The 26,400-nt window shown below is 38.6% G+C and overlaps 1 protein-coding gene across 1 annotated transcript in view; it reads left to right on the top strand.

The window, feature by feature from the left end:
* Positions 1–26,400, top strand: part of adgrv1 (adhesion G protein-coupled receptor V1) — a 98,520-nt gene that overhangs the window by 59,428 nt on the left and 12,692 nt on the right. The window contains exons 83-92 of the mRNA XM_086174148.1: positions 148–390; positions 1,130–1,537; positions 2,268–2,440; positions 2,659–2,905; positions 3,013–3,152; positions 3,640–3,800; positions 4,003–4,103; positions 19,501–19,617; positions 23,321–23,499; positions 26,132–26,289. Coding sequence (XP_086030274.1) covers positions 148–390; positions 1,130–1,537; positions 2,268–2,440; positions 2,659–2,905; positions 3,013–3,152; positions 3,640–3,800; positions 4,003–4,103; positions 19,501–19,617; positions 23,321–23,499; positions 26,132–26,289 — 1,927 coding nt within the window. The remainder of the gene's footprint in view (positions 1–147; positions 391–1,129; positions 1,538–2,267; positions 2,441–2,658; positions 2,906–3,012; positions 3,153–3,639; positions 3,801–4,002; positions 4,104–19,500; positions 19,618–23,320; positions 23,500–26,131; positions 26,290–26,400) is intronic.

Genomic DNA, 26,400 nt, shown 5'->3' with positions numbered 1-26,400 from the left:
CCTTTTGCATATTATCAAAGCAGCCTCTGGCTGAGATTTACACGTTGTTCATGTAAGCCATGAACTGGCACATCTTGAGGGAATAACTTGCTTAACTTGGAAAATCTTTGGACAGCAAAATAAGACAATTTATCTATGTTGCCATAGGAACCGGAGTACCAGATGTGGTTCTTGGTTGAAATCTTTCAAGTGGGCACAGGAGCCACCATCAATGAGACCACCCGATTTGCTAACATCACCTTGGCAGAGAGTGACGATCCACAAGGTGTTGTGTACTTTGGTGTGGGCCACAGACTTCCCATCGCCACACTGATGACTACAAGACTCAGTCTTCAGATCTACAGGCGAGCAAGCACTGCTGTAGCCATGTCTGTAAACTATCGCACACTGGTAAGTCACAAAACAAATTATACTCGTTAAACATTGACCTACATTGTTATTAAAATCTCATATACCTGTAATGCAACAGGCATATGTGCACAAGACATACAGAAATATCCCATGCTGGTGTCAAAGATGGTTGTTTCAAGATTTTTCTTTGACTAGAAGATGTGTTTATGTGTGTCTGGAAATACCAAGGTCGAGCACTCAGCCACCGCTTGAATGCAATTTGTCTGCTCATGTCTGAACTTGTTCAACCAGTCCTATGAATTTCCGCTGTAACGTTTTTTAATCTAATATGGCTCCCTGATAAAACTGCCATTCAAATCCAGTTAGAAAAGAAGAAAGTTAATTGTGCTGTGTCCTGTTTCTGCTACTATTAGATATGTGTGCGTACATCGTGAAATTATACATGAATGGTTGTTTTATTTTACTCTACATTTCCCCTCTATTTATTTTTCTTGGAATATTGGAGGTTCTTTATCCTGGAGCATCCTTACACACAAATTATTATCATATAAGCTTATTTATAAGGGTAAGCCATTTTCAAAGGGGTCCTAGTTTATGCTATCTACTTTCCTCATGTTGGTCAGACCTAAAAAGATAGTTTTGTTTAGTCTTTTGTTTAGTTGTTTTGTATGTGCAACTCAAAGTTGATCATTATGGCACTGTGCATTTTTCTTGTTTGTTTTGCAAACTGTACATAGCTCTCTCCAGCTTCAAATGAATGTCGTTTTTTATCTTTTAGGAGCTCCCCAGGGAGGACATTTTGGGTCCATTTATAATCCATCCTGCTAAAGCAGGAATGGATTTTCCTCAGCACAAGGGTAGGCTGACATTTGATGTGGGCCACTACAATGCAACACTGGACATCTTCTTTACTCCTGCTCTAGCTTCTTCCTCACCCACACCTAAGCGCTTTCAAGTGGAGCTTTACAACGCAACAGGAGGCACCAGAGTGCACCCTGAGTTTGGGCTTGCGAATGTGACACTGGTGTCAAATGCAGCAAGTGAAGCTGTGTGGGTCTTATTGGAACCGTTCCATCAGCCTCTTGACACACCTTTATTGAACAGTGTGCTGAAAGGATTGATCAATACAGTCACTGCTTTACTCACTCATGAGCAGATGACTGCTGTGCTTGAAGCTCTGGGGAAGGTAAGTAGGTTAAGAAAGAAGACCGAAGACAGAATCATTATACTTGGACATAAGCTTACTTGATGTGTGAGGCAAATGTCAGTCATTCTACTTTAAGTTTTGGAACAGATTAAAAAAGTGTCATCATGCTCATTACTTCTGCTTTGTGTAAAAAGGAGTTACAAAACTGCTGAAAACCAAACAGAATTATTGTTTTCCGTCACCCTAATTTCTTAATTTTCTGTTTGAAAGTAGACAATGAATAATTGAAGAAGAAGAAAAAAAAGTCCCCACTGCATGTTTTTCAGATTTTTTTTCTGCCAAAGCCTGTTAAATGGCAAAGATCATCTTCAATGAATCATATTATTACTATTATTATATACGCCTACAAGTTTTGGAAGAGGTCTGTCATATCAAAAGATGATAGTGCTGCTGATGTAGTGCCAACTATCACGACTTCACTGATGTCCATCTACATACTTAGTTTGCGTGGTTTCAAGACAAGCAAAGGCACCACAGTAATTTAATATGTAGGGTGTGGGTACTGCAAGACACAATGGCAGGAAGCAAAAATGAATTATATGTTGCTAAGTAGGATTACCAGGGTGAAAATCATGTGGGGAAGGAAAAATTTTGTGTTGACACGGTAAAACTGAAATAGTTACGCAAGCTTGAGGCTAAAAGTCAAACATGTGATGGATAAGGAGCCAGGGTCTTTGTACAATTAAAATTTCTTTTTTCCTTCATTCAGGTTCTCAAATTGGCAGAGAAGGCCCCTTTACAAGAAAGCAGCCGGAATTTGACATATGACCTTCTGTGTGCCTTGTCCAACCCCAGCAGGGTTGACACGCGGGGCCTCAGTCATCTCGCTGAGGTGACTGAGCGATTTGCCTTTTCTTTTCTCACACGGACCCAATGTGAGATGTGAGTGACCCTACATAAAAAAAAAACAGAATCCATCAGTTATACAGAATATGTTTCTTTTTGTATATTTGTTCTGGGAATTTCTAAGTTTACACTGTTTATGGTAGAATACTAATTTGAATTGTAAACTGCAGCAAATCAGTATTACATTATGAGACAAGGTCTTTCTTTTCGATTACAAATGTATTTTGATCATGTATCTTTGTGTGTTTTTTCAGAAGGGGAACCATCCTTAACACATGTCCATACATGGCCATCTCAGCCTTCCAGTGGTACCCCACACAAATCAATGGACAGAAATTCAGGGGTCACAATACAGACTTCTTCAAGCTCCCAGATGTCTTCCTTGCAGTGCCAACGTTCCCAACTAGTGACTGTAGCAACCTCAGCCAAATCCAAATGACGGAGTTTCGTACAGAACACTGGTTTCTCTCCGATAATTCAACTAACGTTCTCAATGGAAAGGCAAGGAATTTGACTTAACCACCAGATGGCAGTATTGCATCTTACACTCAACCATTTCCTGGAAAAGCCCGATAACCCTGTCCCCTTTCTTCTCCTTTCACATGAAGGTATTCTCAGTCAGCCTGCAGGGCCGAGGGTCACGACCCCTTGAAGATGGTAATGAAGTCATATATCGTATCCATTCTGCTGCTCAGCAAATTAAACCAGGCCAGTCTTTGTGCCTTCTCTGGAATCAAACAACTGCAAGGTAATCAAGTACAGACACATGTATATTATATATATTGCCACACCTAATATTCAGTCTTGGTTGTCTTAGTGCAACCTGCATTATGATTTTGAATGTCATCTAAAATATTTACCCAAAAAGTTCAAAGTTCTCGGTTTGTCCTCCCACTTCTATGGATGTTCAGCCGAAATGAAATCATGGATCACAAGGGGACACTTGCTCAATTAGTACTAGTCTTGTTGTCATCATTGAATGAAACACAAACGTCATTATAATAACCCTGATTTGTAACAAAGTTTCTCTTCATAACTTTGATGGTAAATACGAGGACAGAAATAACATGCTGATAATGCCTGCTGATAATGATCATCGTAATATGTATCAGTCTCATTGCTTTCCCTTGCTGTTTGGGTTGTCTGTGTTATTACACAGAGGTGCATTTTTTTTCCTCCTAATTTCTCATCGTTTCCTCTCCTCCTTATCAACGCCCGTCTCTTCTCTCCTAAAGCTGGGCATCAGATGGCCAGTATTGCAGGGTGGTAGAAGAGAGTGGGAACTATGTGGAATGTGCCTGCTCCCACTTGTCTATCTATGCTGCCTACGCAGAGTTTGCCACTCTTGCATCTTACAATGAGGCATTCTTCGCCTCAGGATTTATCTGCATCTCAGGTACAAAACACATTTTTCCTGTAGTTTCTTATCAACATTTAGCACATTTCTCCCCACTGCCCGCATGCATTTCTCTTCAGCTTTCTCTGTGATGCATTCCCCATTATCATGATCCAAACATAAGAAGCTATTATTAATTTGTATTCATAATTTGTTTCATGTTTTTAATATTGGCTTAATTTTTCCACATTCCCTTCCTCAGGCTTTGCCTTGGCCATTATATCCCACATGTTATGCTCCCGTTTCCCCATGTTTGCAGCCAAACTACTCATTCACATGATGCTCAGCTGCCTTGGGACTCAGGTAATACTGTTCGGCTTTGATTGCCTTATGTAGTAGTACAGTGACTTGCAATGCAGTGCACATGAAGCATTAACACTCATAAATGACTGCTTGGGAATACTTTTATTTTTATATGTCATCCATGTTAATTCCTCCAGTAGCTGACATTCATTGTCATTTGCATGTGCTGATCTTCTCTACACTTTTTAAATCTAAGTGAAGTAGGACGTACATCTGACTTGCTTTAAAATGCACAATATGCACACGCTCAAAGCATGACATTATCTGGCACAATGATAATAATACATACATACATACATATAGGTATACTCCAACATTGCACATATGCAGAAGGAATGCATGCACACACCCTTACTTGCTTCTAGACTTTTTTTTTACTTGGAAATTTGCAGAGACGTGAAAAACCCCGTCATCAAATATCATTTGTTGCGTAGTTTGCGGGCTGCCACGTCCTGACAACGCAACCATCCCCCCCGCACCCTCGCCCCATTTAAAACGCAAGCTGTCACATAAGCAGTGAGCTAGACAGACATGCAGCTTCTGGTTAGACTCTGCTGGACCCAGCTGTGTGTGTGCGTGAGTGCGGGACTGGTAATTTTCCACTGGTTCCCCCTCTCTTTGGTTGACAAACATGAGCCCCTACTAAAGCAGGCTGTCGTTGGGGGCTGACCACCTTGGGCTCGACCTGTTTATGGCCCAGAAAGAGCCCCTGGACCTAAAAGGATTTTGAATGGAAAATTCCATCCTCTTCTGTTTCTTTGTTGATACTTCACTGTATGGTTTGGTCATCTTCCTGGATAACCATGTTTTTGATATCTTGTAGTTTCTTAAATAAATGTGTGTGTTAGTGTGTGTGTTAGTGTGTGTGTGTGTGTGTGTATGTGTGTGTGTGTGTGTGTGTGTGTGTGTGTGTGTGTGTGTGTGTGTTAGTGTGTGTGGTGGGGGGGTTCTGTTGCCTTCTAGCCGAGGCCTGTTGATGAAGCCTGATTGAATTCCTGACTATCACATTGAAATGTTGAATGCCTAATAGAGTGTACACATTGACACTGTATTAAGACATGCAATCTAATCTGGTCATTGTGTACAAAGGGATATATTTGCAAAATATAATGCAAATTGTGCAGATTCTGCTAAATTAATACTTTCTTGTTGCTCTCTTCTCTAAACAAGTTTTATGTTCGATATCTTTGTGCTTTATTTTAAAGATACGAAAAAGAGCTTGATTCGTTGAATTGGAGGCAGAGGCCTCCTCAGCTCACCAGTTCTCTCTAGTGTTTATTGCCTATTTTCTGACAGATTACAAAATAAAGTAACCTTTAAAGTAAAACAGAAAAAAAAAAATAGATGCCACGTCAAAGGATCGCTTCAGCTAATCACATTGGAACACTCGTGTGTTTTTCACATCGCATTTGTTGGTGGATTGTGCTTCATGGGTTTTTGATCCAATTTGTTTATTTGGTAGCTTGTTTTATTCACTGCCAAAGAGGCAATGGAAAGTTTTTGAGGTACATATCGATTAGATCTATTATCTGTAAGGAGCCTGCACGGTGTTCTGAAGTAGAAGGACTCACCCAATCTCCCTCCTCACCTGTGACTTTAACTGTCAAATGCACCACCAATAATATCAAACAAATTGCTCTCAGTCTTTGGCAACCTATTTCTCTCTATAACAATCATTTGTGAGGATCAACAGTAATATTACAGCTCTCAAAAAGACTGGAACAGATGTGACATTTATTACTTTTTTATTTGGACTGTTATGGCATGCACTGATATTTTCCTTGCTTGTTTCAGGTTGAAAATATAATTTAGAAGACCAAAGATAGTTAAGATGTTCCATTACAATTAAACAAAGTGATCTAAGAGTGCAAAAACATAAAATCGTCTTACCAGACTGTTAATGCAAGTACATTATCCATATTCAGGTTGAAACTCTACCATTTCCAAAAATCAGTCATTTTGAAATCCACTATTACCACCTCTTGTGATAAGATACATGATCAGAAATTTGACTATATCAATAAAACATCTTGACTAACAACAAACTGAAGAGTAATAGATGAAAATAAAAAGTGAAATAGTTGTGAAAAACTCAGTTCAGCTGCTTGAGACGGTTTTCTAGACTCAGCAATAACAGTCGAGGCTACAAAATCATCCATTGTAACATTTTCATTGAAACAGTGACATACAATTTAGTCATATATTGTTTGTTTTATCTTAGAAAAGTATAGAATAGATGCAAAAATAATAAAAGGACACATGCAATGGGGCCAGACAATGGCCAATGCCAGTTGTAAATTTTGCCTCATGCAGAAAAAACAATATATCTCATCCACCACCTCTAGGAGTAAAACCCTCACTTTAAGTAATGGCACATAGTGCAAGCATGCACGTGTGTGTGTGTGTGTGTGTGGGGGGGGGTGCATGTGTTTGTCTGCATGCGTGTGCGTGCGTGCGTGCGTGCTTGGCTGTCTTGTTACTTCGGAGGGAGTGCTTGTAAAGCCTTTAGTCAGGAGTTTGCCCTGTAGTCTGCAAGACAACTGAAAATTGTCTGTAGAGTGGAAATTTACACAGTGTGTATGTACGGTCTTAGTTAACATCACCCGTGTATATGTTGTGGGTCTGTGCATCTCTAACCACACTCTCTCTTTTATTTGGATTGTAGGCTTATATATGTCTATGTATAAATTAATGAACAGTGTTTTTGCATTTTGCATGGCAATAGCCAGAGTACTCCATGCCATATTATGTTAAGAACCTTGTTGGACTTAGTTTTAGAAGAAACATTAGATTCCTTCCTTTACTAAGACGATTAAGAATTTGGGAAAATATACAGTGGGGAGAAATATTTGATACACTGCAGATTTTTCAGCACTTGCAAAACATGTTGATGTCTGTAATTTTTATCATAGGTAATCTTCAACTGTGAGTGACGGAATCTAAAACAAAATTCCAGAAAACACATTGTATGATTTTTAAGTAATGAATTTGCATTTAATTGCATGACACAAGTATTTGATCCCCTCCCAACCAGTAAGAATTGCGGTTCTCACAAACCTATTAGTTCTTCTTTAAGATGCCCTCCTATTTTCCATTAATTTGCTTTATTTACTGCACCAGTTTGAACTTGTTACCTGTTTAAACGACACCTGTCCACATACTCAATCAAACAAACTCCAACCTCCCCACAATGGCCAAGACCAGAGAGATATGTAAAGACATCAGGGATCAAATTGTAGACCTGCACGGGGCTGAGATGGGCTACGGGACAATAGGCAAGCAGCTTGGTGAGAAGGCAACAACTGCTGGAACAATTATTAGAAAATGGAGGTTCAATCTGACGGTCAATCTCCCTCGGTCTCGGGCATCACCTCGCTGGGCATCAGTGATCATGAGGAAGGTGAGGGATCAGCCCAGAACTACATGGCTGGACCTGGTCAATGACCTGAAGAGAGCCGGGCCCACAGTCTCAAAGAAAACCATTAGGAACACACTACGCCGTCATGGATTAAATCCTGCAGCGCATGCAAGATCCCCCTGCTCAAGCCAGCACATGTCCAGGCCCATCTGATGTTTGCCAATGACCATATGGATGATCCGGAGGAGGAATGTAAGAAGGTTATGTGGACTGATGAGACAAAAATAGAGCTTTTTAGTCTAAACTCCACTCTCCGTGTTTGGAGGAAGAAGTAGGATGAGTACAACCCTGATAATACCATCCCAAGCGTGAAGCATGGAGGTGGAAACATCATTCTGTGGGGATGCTTTTCTGCAAAGGGACAGGACGACTGGTATTGAGGGGAGGATGGATGGTGCCATGTGTTGCAAGATCTTGGCCAAGAACTTCCTTCCCTCAGTAAGAGCCTTGAAGATGGGTCAGGTCTGGGTCTTCCAGTATGACAGTGACCCGAAACACACAGCCACGGCAACCAAGGATTGGCTCAGTAAGAAGCATCTCAATGTCCTGGAGTGGCCTAGCCAGTCTCCAGACCTGAACCCAATAGAAAATCTTTGGAGGGAGCTGAAAGTCCATATTGCCCAGCGACCCTAACCCGAAATTTGAAGGGCCTGGAGAAGATCTGTATGGAGGAATGGGCCAAAATCCCTGCTGCAGTGTGTGCAAACCTAGTCAAGAACTACAAGAAACATCTGATCTCTGTAATTGCCAACAAAGGTTTCTGTGCCAAATACTAAGTTCTGTTTTTCTGATGTATCAAATACTTATGTCATGCAACAAAAAGCAAATTAATTACTCAAAAATCAAACAACCTTTTTGAGGATTTTTGTTTTCGATTCAGTTACTCACAGTCGAAGAGTACCTATGATAAAAATGACAGACCTCTACATGCTTTGCAAGTGCTGAAAAATCAGCAGTGTATCAAATACTTCTCCCCACTGTATATTTTCCCAAATTCTAAATCGTCTTAGTCAAAGACAGAATCTTATGTTTCTTTTCAAGCCAAGTCCAACAAGATTCTTAACATAATTTGGCATGTATTACTCTGGCTATTGCCATGCCATGCAAACACGCTGTTCATTAATTTATGTATCCCCTTATCCCTATTGTGTTGTTAAAGACTTTACAAAACTCACAAGCTGTTATTTTCTTTGAAAAACCAAATTAACTATCAAATCTCAGTATGAGAACAGAAGATCGAATATTGAACTCCACGCTAACAAAACACAATTTAATTTCCCACAAATTGTGATTCAATAGCATTCCCCATCTCAGAGAGCCATTCCCAAATGCCATTTCAGTGTTTACCGAAGTCATTCTACTAGTTTATTCATTTGTCTGAGAGGTGTTTAGGTAACGCTTATTCTGGTTATAAAGGATTTCCTGTTAGCCCTGGGACCAGATCCAGCATTCAGAACTTCACTTCTCAGTCTACATGCACACAAACACACGTCCTCACACACGAAACACTAACCTCTCCCCACGTCACACTTACCACCCTCACTTCCTGCCATTGAATACAATAATGGCCTTGTGATTGCTGTAAGGATTCCCAAAAGTTTGTGTCTTCCGTTCCTGGGTGTGTATTTGGGGTCGAGGAATGATGGATTTAGTTTTTAGAAGAGTGGTTCTTCAGCTCTTAAGGAAAGCTGATGTATAAATTTCATAACATAGGCCCAGACTTGTTTTTTTGACATGATAAACATCATAAATGAAAATGAGTCACATTCCTGAGGAAGTGTGTCTGTTCCCATCAAGGCCAATCAATGACAAAATTATGAAACAAAAAGATTATTATATATCTTTCTCTCATTTATGTCAGAGACTATATACCAATCATTTTGTATTTCAGCATGAAGTTTGGAGTTTATAGGAATGGTTTTGTTTATTTAGTGTTCTTGATTCACCATATATTTATATATAATTATATTGTTACTCTCTTCACTTGTATACTTGCCGGATACACCAGGGAATGGAGTTTCTTTTAAAAGTCACATTTCTATCACCCTTTTCAGAAAATAGGTACTTTGACAGATTATTAAATGATGGTATGCGTTTAGAAAAAGTCCTAATAAAATTTCCAAGCTTCTAAACATAACAGATTTTCTAAATCTGTGCATGTGTTTAGCTGGACATAAAATGTAGCCAAATGTCAAACCCAATTATGAAATTGACTGTTCCAGCTGGAAGGCAGCTTGACACCAACAGGATGATAGATTTTGATGTTTGAATGAATATCAGTGTTGACCCAAGGAATGAGACATTTAATTATTGATTCATTAAGTATTTGATTTCAGAGGACTGTTATTTTTCAGGTCTTTTCAAGTTATGTTGTTAACTAACTAAAGTTCAATGTTTTGGAATAATCCGAATGTAATTTCCACCAAATATAATTAGAATGCCTGTTGATACTAGTATGTTGTAAGTTTTAAGTCTTATTTTGCTATTGGTTTCCAGGTTAAATGTGATAGCTGTCTGAGGTTTTTGTAACTTAAAATCACTGCCCTCAAGGTATATTTACATCTAATACAACACTTTGGCTTGATGACAATTTGCAGAAAGTAGCTCTGATTTTGATGACATCTAAATGAGGCTTATCTATCATCCAAATGTTACTCGATTAGAATTTTGTGCCCCCACACATTGGCTCCAAAACGTGGTCAGCTTCTATTAAAGAAATGGATCCAGGCAGTGAATTTTCCTTTGAACAGATAGATGACATTATCTCTCCCTACTCTATCTTAATATCCTCTCACCTCTTTTTTTGATGTTCTGATGTTTCTGTTCTCTGACCCGTTTATCCTTCTGGCTGGGGGCTGTGACATTCTAAGCCACCAGTACTACTGACTCATTCTCTCTCTCCCTTGATCCCAGTGGAAGTGGATAGGCACATCCTGTGTGACTCATGGGTTTGACCAGTGTCAATATTTTTACATGTTGGTTTTTCCTAAACTGGGTACAGACAGTCCACTGACTCTTGGTGAGCCACCAAACACAGGGATTTCCAACGGAGCTATTTTATTATTATATTTTAAATTGTTCTAAATTGTTAATAATTGCCAGCTGAAAGCTACACTGTTACTTGTTAACAAACTTAGTCACTGCATGCGTCAAAGTATATATTTCCTGAGAGTATAGTTTGTGCAGTCTTATGGCATTCGAAATTCAAAGTAGGTATATATTCAGGTCAATCACATAAGATTTAAAAAAAAAAAACTTGAAAACATTTTTTTGGCATATGCTGTTATGACAAAGTGTGAACACTGCATAAAGCATATATACTTAACTTTCTAAATTTTACTGCCCCATCCTTATTTTGCCCTGATTGTCATGGATGGTCAAACACTTGTTTTCAGAAGATTTGGTTATGTAAGCCAGGCACAGTGTTTTATATCATTTTATTTTTTTTTTATCATTTTATTTTTTTCATATATTTCAAGGACCATGGGGGGTCCTGGATTTTTCCAGGCATAAGTGACAAAGGGTCACGACCAGTTTAACACATTGCTATGTGCTGTGCTTTTTAGAGATTAGATTGGTAGGACAAGGCTAAAAGCTTTTCCAATAAGGAACAGTGAAGGATAAAAAGTATTGGTTTTGATGTGTCACAGATGCTAATTGTGCAATCTTTCCCTCTCCATTTCATTATGCTTGTTTGGCTGCTTTGAGAAAAATGGAAATATCAACCAAGGTAGCCCACCTTTGAGTCTGAAAATTAGATAGCAGTCAGTGAAAAGGCCTGACTTATTGCACAGGATTCCAGCAGACTATAGATGTTGCATTATCAATAAGTTCTATTTTTCCCCAAATCATTTACCCTGCTATAAAAGATTGCCCTCTCTGGACTCTGGGAGTGTCTAATTTTTTTTTTCTTAACGGGGATTGCCCTAATGTTGAGTGACCCTCGAAACACTTCCATGAACTTTACTCTATTTCCAAAAAAAGTACTGTAGACTTTATCACCTGGTCACAGCCACGTCCCGGTTCTGTTGTGAGCTTTCGCTTTGTCTAGAAGCTGAGAAGCCACAAAAAAAAAGGACGCGTCCAAGAACACAACTTTACAATCAGCCAATGATGGGCAAACATTTTGGTCAGTCATAAAGATCTTAATAAGCACTTGTAATTATAGTCCACAGTTTAATGCTGTAATGCACATGCATACTGTGTATATTAAATAATAGTACTTCTGTAATGTTTAAATTAAAGTATGTTTAATATCTTGCTGCTTCGTGTATCCGCACATTTTATAGTCATATGATCATATAAGTTCTGACCTTTTTGCATCACACGGTCCCATTGACCTGATTCTGTGGAGTGACTGAGTTCAGTTTGTTGACAACTACTTATCAAACAGGCTGCTGACACCACGAGTGATAACATCGAAGGGCTTGCAGACCTCTATAGTATTCTGCTCTATTGTCGGTGTTTGGCAGCCTGAAATGGCAGAATTTTATGTAAAGAGTGAAATGCACTTTCGAGGATGCAAGAAGTAAATGTCTCAACCTGAAATGATTAAGATCACTGGTATTGTGGTTGAAAACCATTATTTGCAGTTTTAGCGAAAATAAATTGGAATCTTTTAATGTGGTTTTTAATTTATTTGCACATTGTACTTGTAATGATTATTTGTGCATGTTGTTTATCCTTAAATTTTATATTTCTATTTCAATTAATTTTGCAGAAGATTTGCTCAAACCATCTATAAATTTTGGAAAAAAAAGAGTGTGATGAATACTCAGCCATATTTTGAGCTTCAAGTGAAAAGTAGTCTACTGACTTCCTCCACAAAATCAGGAAGGGATAAAAAGAGGAAAGCACTGGCAATCAAATGGTGCTATAATAAGCTCTATTGTTCTGCATTCATTGGGATCCTGTAATCTGTAATTGACATCTACTGTACTTGGTTAGTTTGTCCCATGCTTATTATGAATCTTATGCTGCTCATTGTGATCTCATTAGCTCTCTAACTGAACTCTAGCCACACGCAGCAATATTTCCCAAAACCTGTGCTATTATGCGTGAATGTATTTACTCAGCATGATACTTGTCACATTTTGTAGTTGGAGCACATGCATATGTCCACCATAAAGCATGCACAGGAAAATATAAGTCTGCACAAATGGTGCTTTGACATACTAATTGCTGCTTGTTTAACCTAGCAAATCCAGACTCTGACCATACACACATTCACAATGTTGCAATGATGCATTTCCAACTTTTGGTCATTGTCCCCTGTAGGGGTCGCTGTACCTCCACAGCCAGCGTCAGGCGAACCCTGCAGACCTGAATGAAGTCCTTGATTATAACTTCACTCTTTATATGACTGGGCCTTTTTGGCCTTTTTTTTGCTATTGCCACAAACTTTCTTTTACTGTTGGAATGATTTCTTTTGCACAAATATACAGGCTATACATATTTGATTGACTAGACGGTCACCGTTGAATACATTAAACACATTGTACCATGTGTGAAAGCTTGATTATGTATTGAGGAACCAAAGCAATAGGCTACAGCATCCCTCACGACCTTGAGTGCACGATAAGAGGCAGACGATGGATGGATGGATGGATGGATGGATGGATGGATGGATGGATGGATGGATGGATGGATGGATGGATGGATGGATAGAACCAAAGCACAGTTCACTTTCATTAAAGTCACATGAAAAGAAATCTGACTGTGAATACTTCATCCGTGCCATTTTACTCTTTGATACTTTGAGCCAATTAGACATTTTGCATCAAAAGAACCTTGATGTCCTCGTAGATGGATGGAACTGCTTTTGTTTGGAGGTTACATTAAGGTTTCTGATGTGATTTATTTCATAGACATAAATAAAGACATACATATAGACGTAAATATAAATGGTAAACACATAACCAGACCACCCAGTTGGCAATAATACAACACTTCAAAAAAGTTAATTTGTGCTGATTTGCAGTAATGCCTGTGATATAGGCAGTAGTCAGGTGTATTTCCACAAAAAAAAAAAAAACTTGTGACATACTCAGCATACCTTTCTGACAGTAAATATCTATCAGTCTTACAGTAAAGAGGGTAATTTTATCTTGTCTAAAGTACATTATTTCTGCTACGGTTCTATTTGGTTTGATTTGTTTGTTTTTGTGTTTTACAGTGGTTTTCCTTTAAGAAAGCTTATTTATTCAAACATCTAACAACAGGATAATGCAGAGCTACTCACTAAAAATGTGTCGTTATTCTTAGAAAAAAAGTTGTCATCAGTTGAAAATTGTAAAAATCCTACTATTTTTTGAATTGAAATTAGCATAGCTGTGCTCTGAATCTAGGTGGTTTGGCGTACACTCACATAATGTGTTCACAGAAGTATGTGCACGGAAAGAGTCAGGGTTAGAGCAGTGAAGTCCCACTGAGTGAGTTTGTTTAGGGAGCTGACCTTAAGCAGCTGGTAATGGTGTTTTTATATCTATGTGAAAGTACATAACTCCAAGTGTGTTAGTGTTGTGCACGTTGCAGCCCAAAAGAATTTTCGATCTGCTTTCCACAGATGCTAAGGAAGGAAATTCAATAGGTATCCTTAAAGTAGACATGTTATGATCAAAAGCAGATGCTATTAGAGCTGTCACTTCTTGGTTCAACATAAACAAAAGTGAGAGGAGGCATGCTGGAATCCAGCTAAATTTATGCCGCAGATTCTTTGTACAGTAATCCATATGAGCCCTGAAACAATATCCAGAAAAATAAATTATAGTGTAAATTGTTGCTTTTACTGTGATGTAATTTCTTTGGTAAAAGACCAAAGGCCGCTTGAGACATGAAGTGGTTTAGCTTTTTTATGACTTACAGTGACTTGGATTAAAAATATATTTATATATATTCCCGTATTTAACAGTTAGTGAATATATATTTATAGTACAATCGTTGTAATACAGTAATATTTTGTTATTTAAATGTATTTTGCCCAAATGTCCAGACTGCAGGAAATGGGTCTAGAGACAGAAGTATGCAGGTAATAATGGAGACTCTTAACCTATTATTAATTAAGGAAATAGGCCTTCCCAGAGCACATGGCAGTCGCCTGTGATAGCGTCCTTCACTGCTTCATTTAAGCATAGACACATTACTGCTTGTTCTTCTGTGTGCGCAGCTCAGTGTAGATAGTGTCATGCTTGTTTGGATGTGAAACAGACCAGAGGGGAGTGGGTGTTTATTTGCCAACAGCTGACTCAGCAAGTATGCTACAGCCTGAGGTTCAACCCAAAACACCTGTGAACTTTACTTCTACAGTCTGACCTTAAACAACTGGAAATGCAATAAAAAAGACATACCATATCAGGATGCTTACTAGGTATGTCGTGATTTATATGGTGATAAATGTAAAAAAAAAAACTATACGTTAGCAGTAGCTCTTTAATTTCTAAATTCAACTAGGCAATTCACACCCAGGAGGTTAAATCAATGTTATTCTCAGAGGTCAGCATCTAGCCGTACATAGTAGACTCACTTTTTATTCCCCAACATCTTTCTCTGCAGCCAACATTAGGTTGGTGTACTTTTGTGTTTCTTCTGCACATACTCTGGCCTACTAACCCAGCTATCAGCCATCCTCATGTGACCTGCTTCTTGCAACTGCCTGTCCCGTGCACTTTCAGCACATAAACAGCATATTGGCAAAAAGTATAACAGTGAGGATGTGAGGAGACTGATGATTTTTGCAGAACAGAGCACAGCCCTCCTACTAACCCACAGTTAAAGTTGTACAGTATCTACAATAATTATGTCTCATTTATGTCTGTAAAATATTCAGGATCTCTTAGCTGGGCAATGGAAGAGATGGTGTGATATAACAATGCAGCTTAAATGCATTGGAAGAGCCTAAAATATGATCATCTTCTGATCTCTTTCTGACAAAGGCTGAAGGAGGAAACACCCAGGGTGCTGGCTGAGGCTGGAATGAGCTAGATCAGACCGGTAGCAGTTAGAGAGAAGGGGGAGGTGAATGAGGAGGTTGGGGGAGTTGCAGGGGATGCAGAGGGATTTGGGGGAAGAAGAAAGATGGCAAGAGGGTGCCTGAAGGAGGGAAGAGGTAGAGGTTAAGTGTTTTGGACACAAGTATAGATGGCTAGTTTGGCCGGCAGACAATGAAGGCCCCGCTCTCCCAGTGATGTAATGCATCAGGCAGATTCTATTTATAGCCACATTGGTACACAGCTTCCACAGCGTCAGCGTATGGAGCGATCAATCAGCAGCAAAACTCACTGGAAGGATGAGAGCAGAAACCACCAGAGTAACATAAGAGCAACAGCCAAATAATTCCGCTGAGTAGCAAGATACTGCAAAATTTTCTAATAAGTTTGGTCTGACAGGCTTACAGTACTATATTTAATATCCAGTCACTCAATTTATTTTGTTAGAGCCAAATTTTACGTTATTCGATGTTGTATAAAATAATTCTAATGCACATTGTGATTTATTTTCAAGAGTGACCTTGCATGTTTATTGAAGTAAAATGAATTCTTTTTTTTAAATGCATAGAGAATTGTTGGAGGGTATTATCTAGGTTAAAGAGGAAAAAAAGACACTCTCTCATTTGCTTTACAGCCACAAATAAAGAAAAGCTCTGAGAGACAGAGACTGACGACTCAAAGACTCAGAGAGGTAGCCGTTTGGTTACACTATAGTTCTTGGGTTCAAGCCGGGGTCTTGTTATGGCTTCCATGTAGCCTCCCTCAGGGTTCCTGCTTGTTAACATTTGTGCTTTCTTGTAATTTCTATGGGTTACATGAAATCATTGCGGGTGAGATCACAGTTTTTTTTTGTTTTTGGGGTTGTATTTTTTGTTTACAACGGAATCTTAAATATCTACAGTTAATGGAGCGTGTATGTGCTTTTCTAATTCTTGTTTTACCAGACATGTCAGCTCACACATAAAACAAACAGCGCTGACATATATGCATAGCCTTGCTGAGCCTTCCCGTCTTTGCTGTAATTTGGTAGCCTGAAGGTCTAGACAGGTTGACTCCTTGAGTCATACACAAAAGACAAGTCGTACTGGGGACAAAGGACTTGCCCCTTGATTGGCCCGATAAACCCCAGTATCCACACCTGTTGGCTCTCCACCCTGTTCATGTATTCACTGTTACAGGTCATCATTTCCACTGTGCTGAAATGTACCTGTGTAACTTCCACAATGAACAATGAACAATAGCCAGTGCTGAAACTTTGACCTCCAAACCTACTTAGCTAACTTTGGATGATTGCCATTTAAAAGGCTGTATCTGTATAAATCCTTCCACAGTTCATAGTACTATTCCCCATATGCTGTTTAATCCCACAAACCTGACTTGGTTTTAACCATGATGTGTCATCACAACGTCCAAAGCACAAGTATGGATTACGCCATCACAGAACTAGTGTATGTATTTCAGGTTATCCCGAGGTTAAACCCTCCCTAACAGGTAGTTGCATAAAAAGCAGCAGTTACATAACTGTCATGTGGACTGTTCAATTCTGCTGTGATAATATGTCTACATACTTAGAAATGTGGGGGGTCTCAGCTCTGATGGCTGGACAGACCTTTTGCTTAGTCTTTCAGTTTCTATTACGTTTTTTAGACTTTGTCATGGTATTTGTTCCGTATAATTATCTCCTGGGTTTCTTGTAGCCGCACCCAGCTTTCCATTCTTATTTCAAATCGTAGTCCATCAACACTAGTTTCAACTTAGCAATGACTCTTATCATATAATATTATCTTGTTTTTAGTAACCTGGTATTAGGCTGTGTGTTATTACTATGAACACAATGAACGCACAGTGGCCTGTTTGCATATTAAATTTGAGTCCCGGCTACTCTGCTGATAAAATGTCAGAAATTTAGTTGTGCAAATCACCTCTAGCTCACATGGAGCTTCTAACCTCAAAATTACATAACATAAAGCTACAAATGTCATTAGTGTTTATTTGTAGGCACCCATTTATATTATCTGTGCGGAACACTTAGTGTTTTTAGACACACTTACAGATAAAATAGCAATTATCTACATGACCCAGCAAAGTTGTCAAACATATCTGCTAACAAATACGTTAAGTGTGCTGTCTGAGATTCCACTTTCTCTGAACAGTGTGTCAGCAGGCAGGGATATTTGCACGTCTGTGGATCATCAGCTACACATGAATACATCTGTAAATGCAATTCAAAGCCATCATTATCTCATCTGAAGAAGTCTGAACTGAGTATTATTTTAAACACACAAAATCAGTAAAATGATAAGGTCACGTGTCGTGTGTGTGTGTGTGGGTGAGTGAGTGACATTTAATCAAAGATAATTAGGTTATTATTTTACATGTCTTTTTTGCTGTTGCAAAAGCAAGTTGGTATCAAGTGAGCACTTACTTGACCAGGCCTGATGTCCTGTGTTTGATATGTATGAGTGTTCAAAAAGCATACATCTTAACGTGTTTTCTCACGGGTATGCGTTGAACAATAAAATGTTTATTTTGCATTTGTCACTGGGTACTTTCCCCCATTGTTTCGCTTTTGAGTGGATGGATAGTGTGTCATGCTGTGCCTGTGGGCATATGAAGCTTGTGCCCCTTGCCAAAAACACACAGCCCAGCAGCATAATCTTTGTTCCCATAGGCCACCTGAGCAGTGTCAGCTCTAAGGCACTGTTCCCGGCATTCAAGACATGGGTTTCCTTCCTGTGCCATCCCCTCCCACTCACACCCTGCAGGGCCTGGATGGTGCATGTGAAAGTGACTTGGTGCATGTGAAAGTGACTTCTAGGCCAGGGACCTTGGCTTTTACCCTTCTGAAAAGGGGGAATTCACCTATGATTGGAAACAACAGGATTGGTTGTTAATGGTTTTTCCACACTTGGTGTCCAGAGAAAGCCAGGATAAATATTTGAAATGATGGACTCATTTTTAGAAGACAGAAAGACAGATTCAAATGAACTGAAAATCAGAAAACCGGGTAAGAGAAAATAAGCACGGTAATTTTGAAAGTCAGACAGGTTTGATTTCAATGTCAAGTGACATGTCACTGACTATTACTTTCACACAGTCACACAAAATAAGTTCTGAGAATGTCTACAAGTTTTAAAAAACAGGTCATGTCCCAGCAAATTATGTCTGATTACCTGTTTACTACAGAGACAATCAGGGCCAAACAAATTAGTCAAAACTTTAAGGAATCACAGATTGCAAAATATCTATCAGATAATGTGGGGTCATGGTGCCTTCTGTCAGAACTGTTTGTAAGAAAGGCACAACAACAACAAAATATGGTAAGTCCGGCATTCTCCTCCGCCTGAAGATATGTATATAATTTCTTCCCTGTCTCCCTCATTTAATCTCTTTCCAGTCTAGTGCAGTGGCAGAGGGACAGCAAGCTGCAGCTTATATAACAACTATGCTTGCTCAGTTCCAAAGTTTAATGAAGTTCTCTGACTGACAGTAGTATGTTTTTTTTTCCCCGTATTGGTTTCTGGTACAGTTGTGTTTCAAAGGTTAAAAGCTAATTTTAGCCCTGAGGTCTTCTCCTATACAGAACCCACTCTCAGCCTGCCCTAGCCGATTATTATTTTGAGAAAAGCAAAACAACGGCTGAAAATACTTTCATTGGAAGCATACAAAGCTGACACTCATAAGTACTCTAGATGTTGTTGTTTCTGTTTTGCTTCCTGGGCATTAAAAAGCTTGTTGCATGCATGGTGCTCAGGTAATAAAGAAACCAAAACCTTGCTCGTGCGAAATATGATCGACTGATAATACAGATATTCAGGGTTACTCCCCATGTACTTGCTCTTACTTAAGATGGTCTCTATGAAGACTCAATAATAACAGATAATGCAATAAAACTTGTTGATTCCTATTATAGAAGGATCATACATAGTTGTGCATCACAGTATACATGAATGAAGTCAAATTATAATATTTTTCTCTCCTTTTTTCTTCACAGATATGTTTCCTGGTTTCAGCTTTCCGTGGCCGGTTATTTTCCGAGGACAGCTGTGCTACTCTGGCGCTCTTCTCTCATTATTTTCACCTCAGTCAGTTCTTTTGGATGCTTATACAGGTAATAACATATCTCACTTGACACAATAAAAAATAATAATGCTGAGAGCATTAACTTTACATCACCTTACATCTTTGAATATCATTCTTTCTTTTATTAATCACATGTAAATGCCCCTGTTTCTGTGGCTACCGCTATTGAAAAGATCAAGTATTGGTGACACCAAATTATGTCATAAATTTCCATACCATATTTAAACGTACTTGCACATCATTTTTGTAGATATACTCCCACACATGCAGGGTATCTTCAGGCCCATCACTTTTGTCACATCTTACATGATTTCTGAAGCGGAGCTATTTTTAAAGCTATTTCCAAAGCCTCCTGTCCTGCTCCTACTCATTTTCCCCATGACTTGGCAAAAACAGGGTTCTCTTCCTTCCTTTTTTTCCTTGGGTATATAAGGATTTTCTCCATATTAAGTTGTGAATGTTCATTCCTACACCATTCGGGCTTTGGTTTCCATCTGAAGGCGTAGTAAAGGTATCAAAAAGCTGCTTGACGTGACCTATAACCCGAGACTGGTACTACTTGGTAACACTTGCCACAGGCAGTCCCTAACTCCCCTCCTCTTTACCATAATGCCTGTATTTTTGTCCCTGTTTTTGAGGGATAGGTTACATAATTACCAAGAGCACAGTTAGTAAGACACAGCCTGAATCTTAAATATACATAAGATAAAAAAAAAGATTTACTTTTTTTTAACATTGTTAATGTTCAGTAAATATTTCAAATTTTCACACAAAAATTCAATACTGAACCAGATAACAAAAAAACAAGATTGTAAATCTGGTCTAAACCAGTTTAAAATGTTATAGACAATGTAGATGACCTGTGGTCTGCAAAGGAGAAAAGGAATTTGATGAAGATTATGTTATCGACCCCTATGAAGACGATCACTTCTCTGGAGTCCACTTTATTTGCAGCTTTGTATTTTGATTTTTCTGTTTGCAACTAATTGTCCTCACTCTTCATCCTCGTAATTTACTAAACTTACCCTCCTTCATGAGTACATACTTCTATCTGCTGTGTCTTTTTTTTCCCTAAGCCTCCATCTTTTTCAGTTTTTAACATTATAAGATGAACATAGGTATCGCTCATGTAGCATACATAATCTCGATTGGCGCACATGTCATTCCAGGAGAAGCATTATAAAATTAGGCCTTTGAATAAGCTAATGGAGATTGACAGCAATTGCATTACAACATTATAAAATAACTGTGCATAGCTAGGGTTTGTTGTTTTCCATTAATATTAAACAGATGACCTATGAGATATAGTAGGGAAGAAAGGCTTAGCTCTTTCCTGTGGCTTAAAGCGTGCTAAAGACACTTGATGAGAAATCAGCGTTGGGCTCAGAACTCTTTTGAGGTAAAAGCTGAAGTTAGACACATGGAAGGAGTTAAAATGTTGCAGAGCTGATGTGATCTAATGGTAGAAATGTAATTCACCACAGAAGGAGGTCAAATTTTAGTATAGCATGTATGGAAAGTAGGAAATACACATGGTGTTTTTCATCACTCCTTGATTTATTTAGATTATATCTTTCTCCAAAAAAAATGGTACTTTTTTTCTTTTGTCAAAAGTCAAATTTCTTTCTTTAATGCCCTCAATGATGTCTCTGTATCCATCTTGGAGTTGTACTCATTTTTCCCTGATCAGTTTTCCATTCACTCCATAGTGGCTAATATGAATAGGCATCCAAAATCCATCTAAGACCACGGGGAAGGCCTTAATCAATAATGCAGAGCACAACGGGGTGTAGGGTTGTTTTTGATTGTGCACATCTGAAATTTGGTCTTGGTAATATGAGCTGACATAATGCCTGGAAACCAGCCAATAACATAATCACATTACAGGCCACATTTTTCTGCTGAGGCTTGCAGGCTGCAGCCAAGAGAGAGGTTGCATAATATTACAAAACCATTTGACTCTTTCAATTCAGCAGGGTCGTGCCAAAGTCTGAAATGCGATCTACAGTGTCTGTGCACCACTTTTAGAGTGCAAGTAAGAAGCTAGGTTGTCAATTCGACAGCTAATTATTAAAAAAAAAAATCTAATTGAAATTGGTGGTGGTGGCAGTAAATGAATATGTAAACAGTTATTGCTGTAAAAGTGTAGAGGTATAGTGCAACCGAAACAATGAAAAAATATGAATAAGTAGATTATTTAATTGATGGTTGACCATCACTGGGCAATCATTCAAACAGCTTGTATTTATTCTATCAGTGTTCTAATTCTAGACGCTTATCATTGATCGTCATCATTGTCAACATCTTCATTGCCCCTATGCTTATCAGACTAAGTAAGTAAACCCAGGCTCTAGTTCTCTAGTATACTCTAGTTCTTCTTGGGGAACCCCAAGTTGTTCCAACTCCAGTGTAAATGGGACGTCTCCTTGGACGTCTCCAATGTTTGTGACAGTGGGTAAGAGTTGGAGAGCTTTGCTTTTCGCCTCAGTACACTCTACTGCAACAGATGGCGGTAGCACCTGCATTCCTGCAAATGCCACACTGAATTACTTGGCCAGTCCACAGAGTGGATGCTCCACTAGTTACACCAAAGGGAATGTTCCAAAATCTAAATGATTAGATCAGCTTTTAGCAAACCTAGGCAGCATAAACATAATACTTTGTTAAGCTTATTAGTTAGAAAGCATATTAATCCTGTACACCTTGCATAGGTAATCTTTGTCTTATTTTTATATATTTCAAGTATCAAGATCCGGTGATGGAAGCAATCACTTCAGAAAATTATCTCTAAAAGCACTAAAACACATGGGGTCTGTTAACTATAACAAAGCTTCTAACACACAACCCTTCTTGTATCTTATAGACTTTGCTTTTTTACATAACTGTTTGATTTCTGTGGTCTACGTGTGCGCATGCATGTGCACTTGCATGTGTGTGTGTGTGTGTGTGTGTGTGCGCGCACTCCTATGTTACGATTTTAAGGGAGTCGGAGGTTATCTGAGTATCTGAGTTGGTTGTCATAATTCGTTCTCGTGCCATTAGTTACGTCACCGTGTCCTCTGTGCACGACTCCTGCTTATGTGTTTATTGTCAGATGGACAGTTATGCTCAGCTGTTTGTTTTTTGTGTTTAATTTTTTTAAATCCTTGCATCAATGTTTATTCCTCAAACAGAAAGAGCGTAGAAGGTGGGATAACTGGGTGAGGCTCAAATGTTTTCATCCTTAATAAAGTGAGAAAAGAGTAAAGTTTTAAAGATCCAAATGTTTTTAACAAATCACTAGGAACTGCTTTACTTTGCCAGCCAAATAAGAAGGGGGAAAAAAAATAATGCATCTTTTTTTTGTAGATGTGCTTATCATTTTCAATTAAAAAAAACAAACAAATGATCCAACAGGTGCAAAAGGCGTTTATGCACAAATAAAACGCTCCATCTACCTGATGAAAGGAGGTCATCAAAGCCTCTTGGATTACAAAGCAAAATTTACTTGTTTTTGTATGCAAGTCTGTCTGCCTGTCTATCAGTCTGCTTTTGATAATGTTAATAAATAAGTGCATTTAATGTTATTACATGAAGATTACATCTATAATGACATGATGATAATCATGTTTTTTCCAACAATATCAAGGGCCTTTGTTACAAGTCAGTGAATGGTTTTGTTTTGTCAAATGTCAATTATTTTATTGTCATAATAACTGAAAAAAAAAACTTGCTTCTTTCTTCTTCTCCAGGCAGTAAACTTCTGGCAAGTGCTGGTGATGAATGACGAGCACACAGAGCGTCGATATTTGCTATACTTCCTTTTAGGCTGGGGACTTCCAGCTCTAGTCATCATCGTTCTGGTAATCGTGCTGCTTGGAGGCTTTGGGTGGAGTATACACGCTGTTTACGGACTGGTGAAAGGGGATGTGTAAGTGGACAGTGTAAAACAATTCACAAAGAACGCATACATATTTGTAAAGCCACATGTCTTTGCAAGTTCAGTTCTTTTAAACCCCACCAATTTCTCCTCTGAGAAAGGAATTGTTAAAAGTGACCCACAGCAGTCATAGTGCTACCAGTTTCTTTTTTAAGAAAGCACCTGAGCCAGTGACATCATATGAGGAGGTAGCTCACCCAATCAGGTGTCGGTGGAAGATTTCAGTCAGCAAGGAGCAAGAAGGAACTCCTAACACTGTAGGTTTTAAGATTACATGCGAAGACCTCATATAACCATTTTTTTTATTTGGGTAGGCATTCCCACCCTCTAAGAGTACAAATGATGTGAACTCAACAGGTTCCTTTATTTTTCATGAATGCAGGTTTTCAAGGCAAGAGTCTGATGTGATCATGACAGCTAAAGTCACATCTAAAATTAGCTTGTAGTCTGAGGTGTGGTTCTTATCCTTAGGATTGAGTGTACATGAGTCCTTCCTGTTTGTGTGCATGCGTGCGTTCGTGCATCCGTGTGTGTGTGTGTGTGTGCGCGGGCGTGCACGTGTGCGAGAGTAAACATGTGAAATTCAAGGATACAGAGGAGTATTCAGTTGCTTGGGAAGCATGGCTTCCTCTGGGATGAAATGAATAAGGCTTTGTATTGACCCTCCTCTCTCTCTGTCTGTGTCTCTCCTATGCTTTTCACCTTTCTTTACCTTCTTTATTGTAAACAAAAAGCCTCTGGTCTTTTCACAACTTAAGAGGTGATAGTCTCACATTACGCATCCATTGGCTACATGTATATAGTCTATCACGACAATCCTTTTCATTGATTTTTTTTTTTTATATACTTCTGCTATATCTGTGAAAATGTATATATCAAGGAGAGGGACTGTCACAAATGATAGACACTTGTTACCATATTTTTACTTGTAATTGTAATGTTATCACATTTCTTTAATCCATCTCCCTTTGGTCTTGGCTGTTGGACTCCCTATAATTGCTATATAATGCATTAAGATTTTTCTTTATTGACACACTCAAAAAAGAAAAAAACAGCACTACAAACAGTGGGTAAGACTCAATACACACACGTTAATTAATTCAAAAGTAGCAAATACAAAAGTGTTTATAAAGAAATTTTCCCCAGAAGAACATAAAAAATACACAAAAATATCAATTGGAAATTCAGTCATGTTTTTTTACAGGGAAAACTGGTATGTCAGTGTCTTTTGAGCCTTTCAGGACAGTAAAATCTTATCACCCCCTGAGACCACAACAGTACAGTAAGAATATCCTCTCTCACAGTCTTGCAGCCTGACTGGGATGTGATATGTGATGCATCTCCCACTTGGCATACTTCAAGTATTGTTATGACTAGCATTGTACCAATCATTTTTCCTGAGATTGCTAAAGTCTGAAACCCCAGCACCTATCTTTATTTTCACAATTCCACCAAACAAGGGAGTATGCTCAGTTGTGAAAAGGACAAAGCTGCATGAATGTTTTTATATTTGCTTAGCAGTTAAAGTTTATCGGAAGATGTTGAACTTCCCAGCATCTGTGAGGACGGAAGCTTGGAAACAACTCCTGAGATCTTCCGGAAAAATGATAGGGAACCATCACGAAAATAGATAAAAGGATGAGACTACGTAAAAATAAAGTGTAATTCTGATATGCATGATTTGGCAGTGAGTTATATGATTAATCTCAAGCTTTAGTAAACAATTTCACAACTTGTCAGCAACATGCTTTCGTCTGATCCCTCTTGTTTTTCTTTTTTTTTTATTTAGTTTGCCCCTGATATCTTAGCTGTTGATCTCGAACCACAGCCCCCCCACTCAATCCTTTTATAATGTCTTTTGCTCTCGTAAAAGTTCTTTCATCCTTCAAAAAAAAGAAGGAAAATAAAACAGCCTGCTTGTAATTATCTTTGACGTCAATTATTACGCTGCTCTAGTTGTAGGGTGACCTCAATGTTCAGATGACTGAAAAACATGCTTTGGAGCAAGAATGCTTTGCCTCTTAGCTGGCTCAGGGGTCTCTCTGAGTTGATCCTGGTTGTGAAACTTAAGGAAACAAGGTTTTAACTGGAATGAATGTTGAAAATATTTTGTAATACCCATTTGTGTTTGAAGTACCCTTTATAGAGGAGATAGAATACGTGCACCTTATAAGACATGCAAAAATGTATAATCAATATTTTACGTTGTGTTTAGCGGTAATATGGCTATCCTACTAAATCGTCAAATGCCACCTACTTAAACTACACCATGAAAGATTACCCTATGTTTTTCATTTTACAAGATTGACTGTGTGACAAAAGATTTAACCATCCTCATTTGAAAGTGCAGACCTGTCTCTTTAAATGTTATTATTAATTAGTACAGAAAATACATACTTTGATTACTGACTGTTTAAAAAACAAAACAAACAGGTGTCATGCTATTTCATTCTACAAATGAAAGCTTAAACATTCAACTGTTGAAAGCAGCATAACCTTTTGAATGAGACTTTAGAGAGACACTAGCTGCCGCACATGGCCTACACGCAACTCTTTTTTTTTATATGTATATATATATACTCTGAGGAAATCTCAATTTCCCCTCTCTTTCCATCTTGTTCAGGTGCTTCATTCCAAACATCTATGCAGCTCTGTGCACAGCAGTACTGGTGCCTCTCATCTGTCTGGTGGCAGTTCTGGTCATATTCATCCACGCCTACCAGGTTACTCATCAGTGGCAGTCCTATGATGACATTTATCGAGGACGCACCAACAGCACAGGTAATGAGCAAACAACAAGCAGGCAAGTTAGTACACACATTTAAACAAACTATTTCATGTGCAAAGGACTCGGAAATATTAAACCCTTGCAAAATATATATTTACATGTAT

This window comes from Fistularia commersonii, chromosome 26, assembly GCF_037954325.1.
Source record: "Fistularia commersonii isolate RoL2024-O1a breed Wild chromosome 26, RoL_Fcom_v1.0, whole genome shotgun sequence".
NCBI lineage: Eukaryota > Metazoa > Chordata > Actinopteri > Syngnathiformes > Fistulariidae > Fistularia > Fistularia commersonii.
The sequence above is the reverse complement of the archived record's forward strand: the minus strand, read 5'-3'. Positions and strand labels throughout refer to the sequence as shown.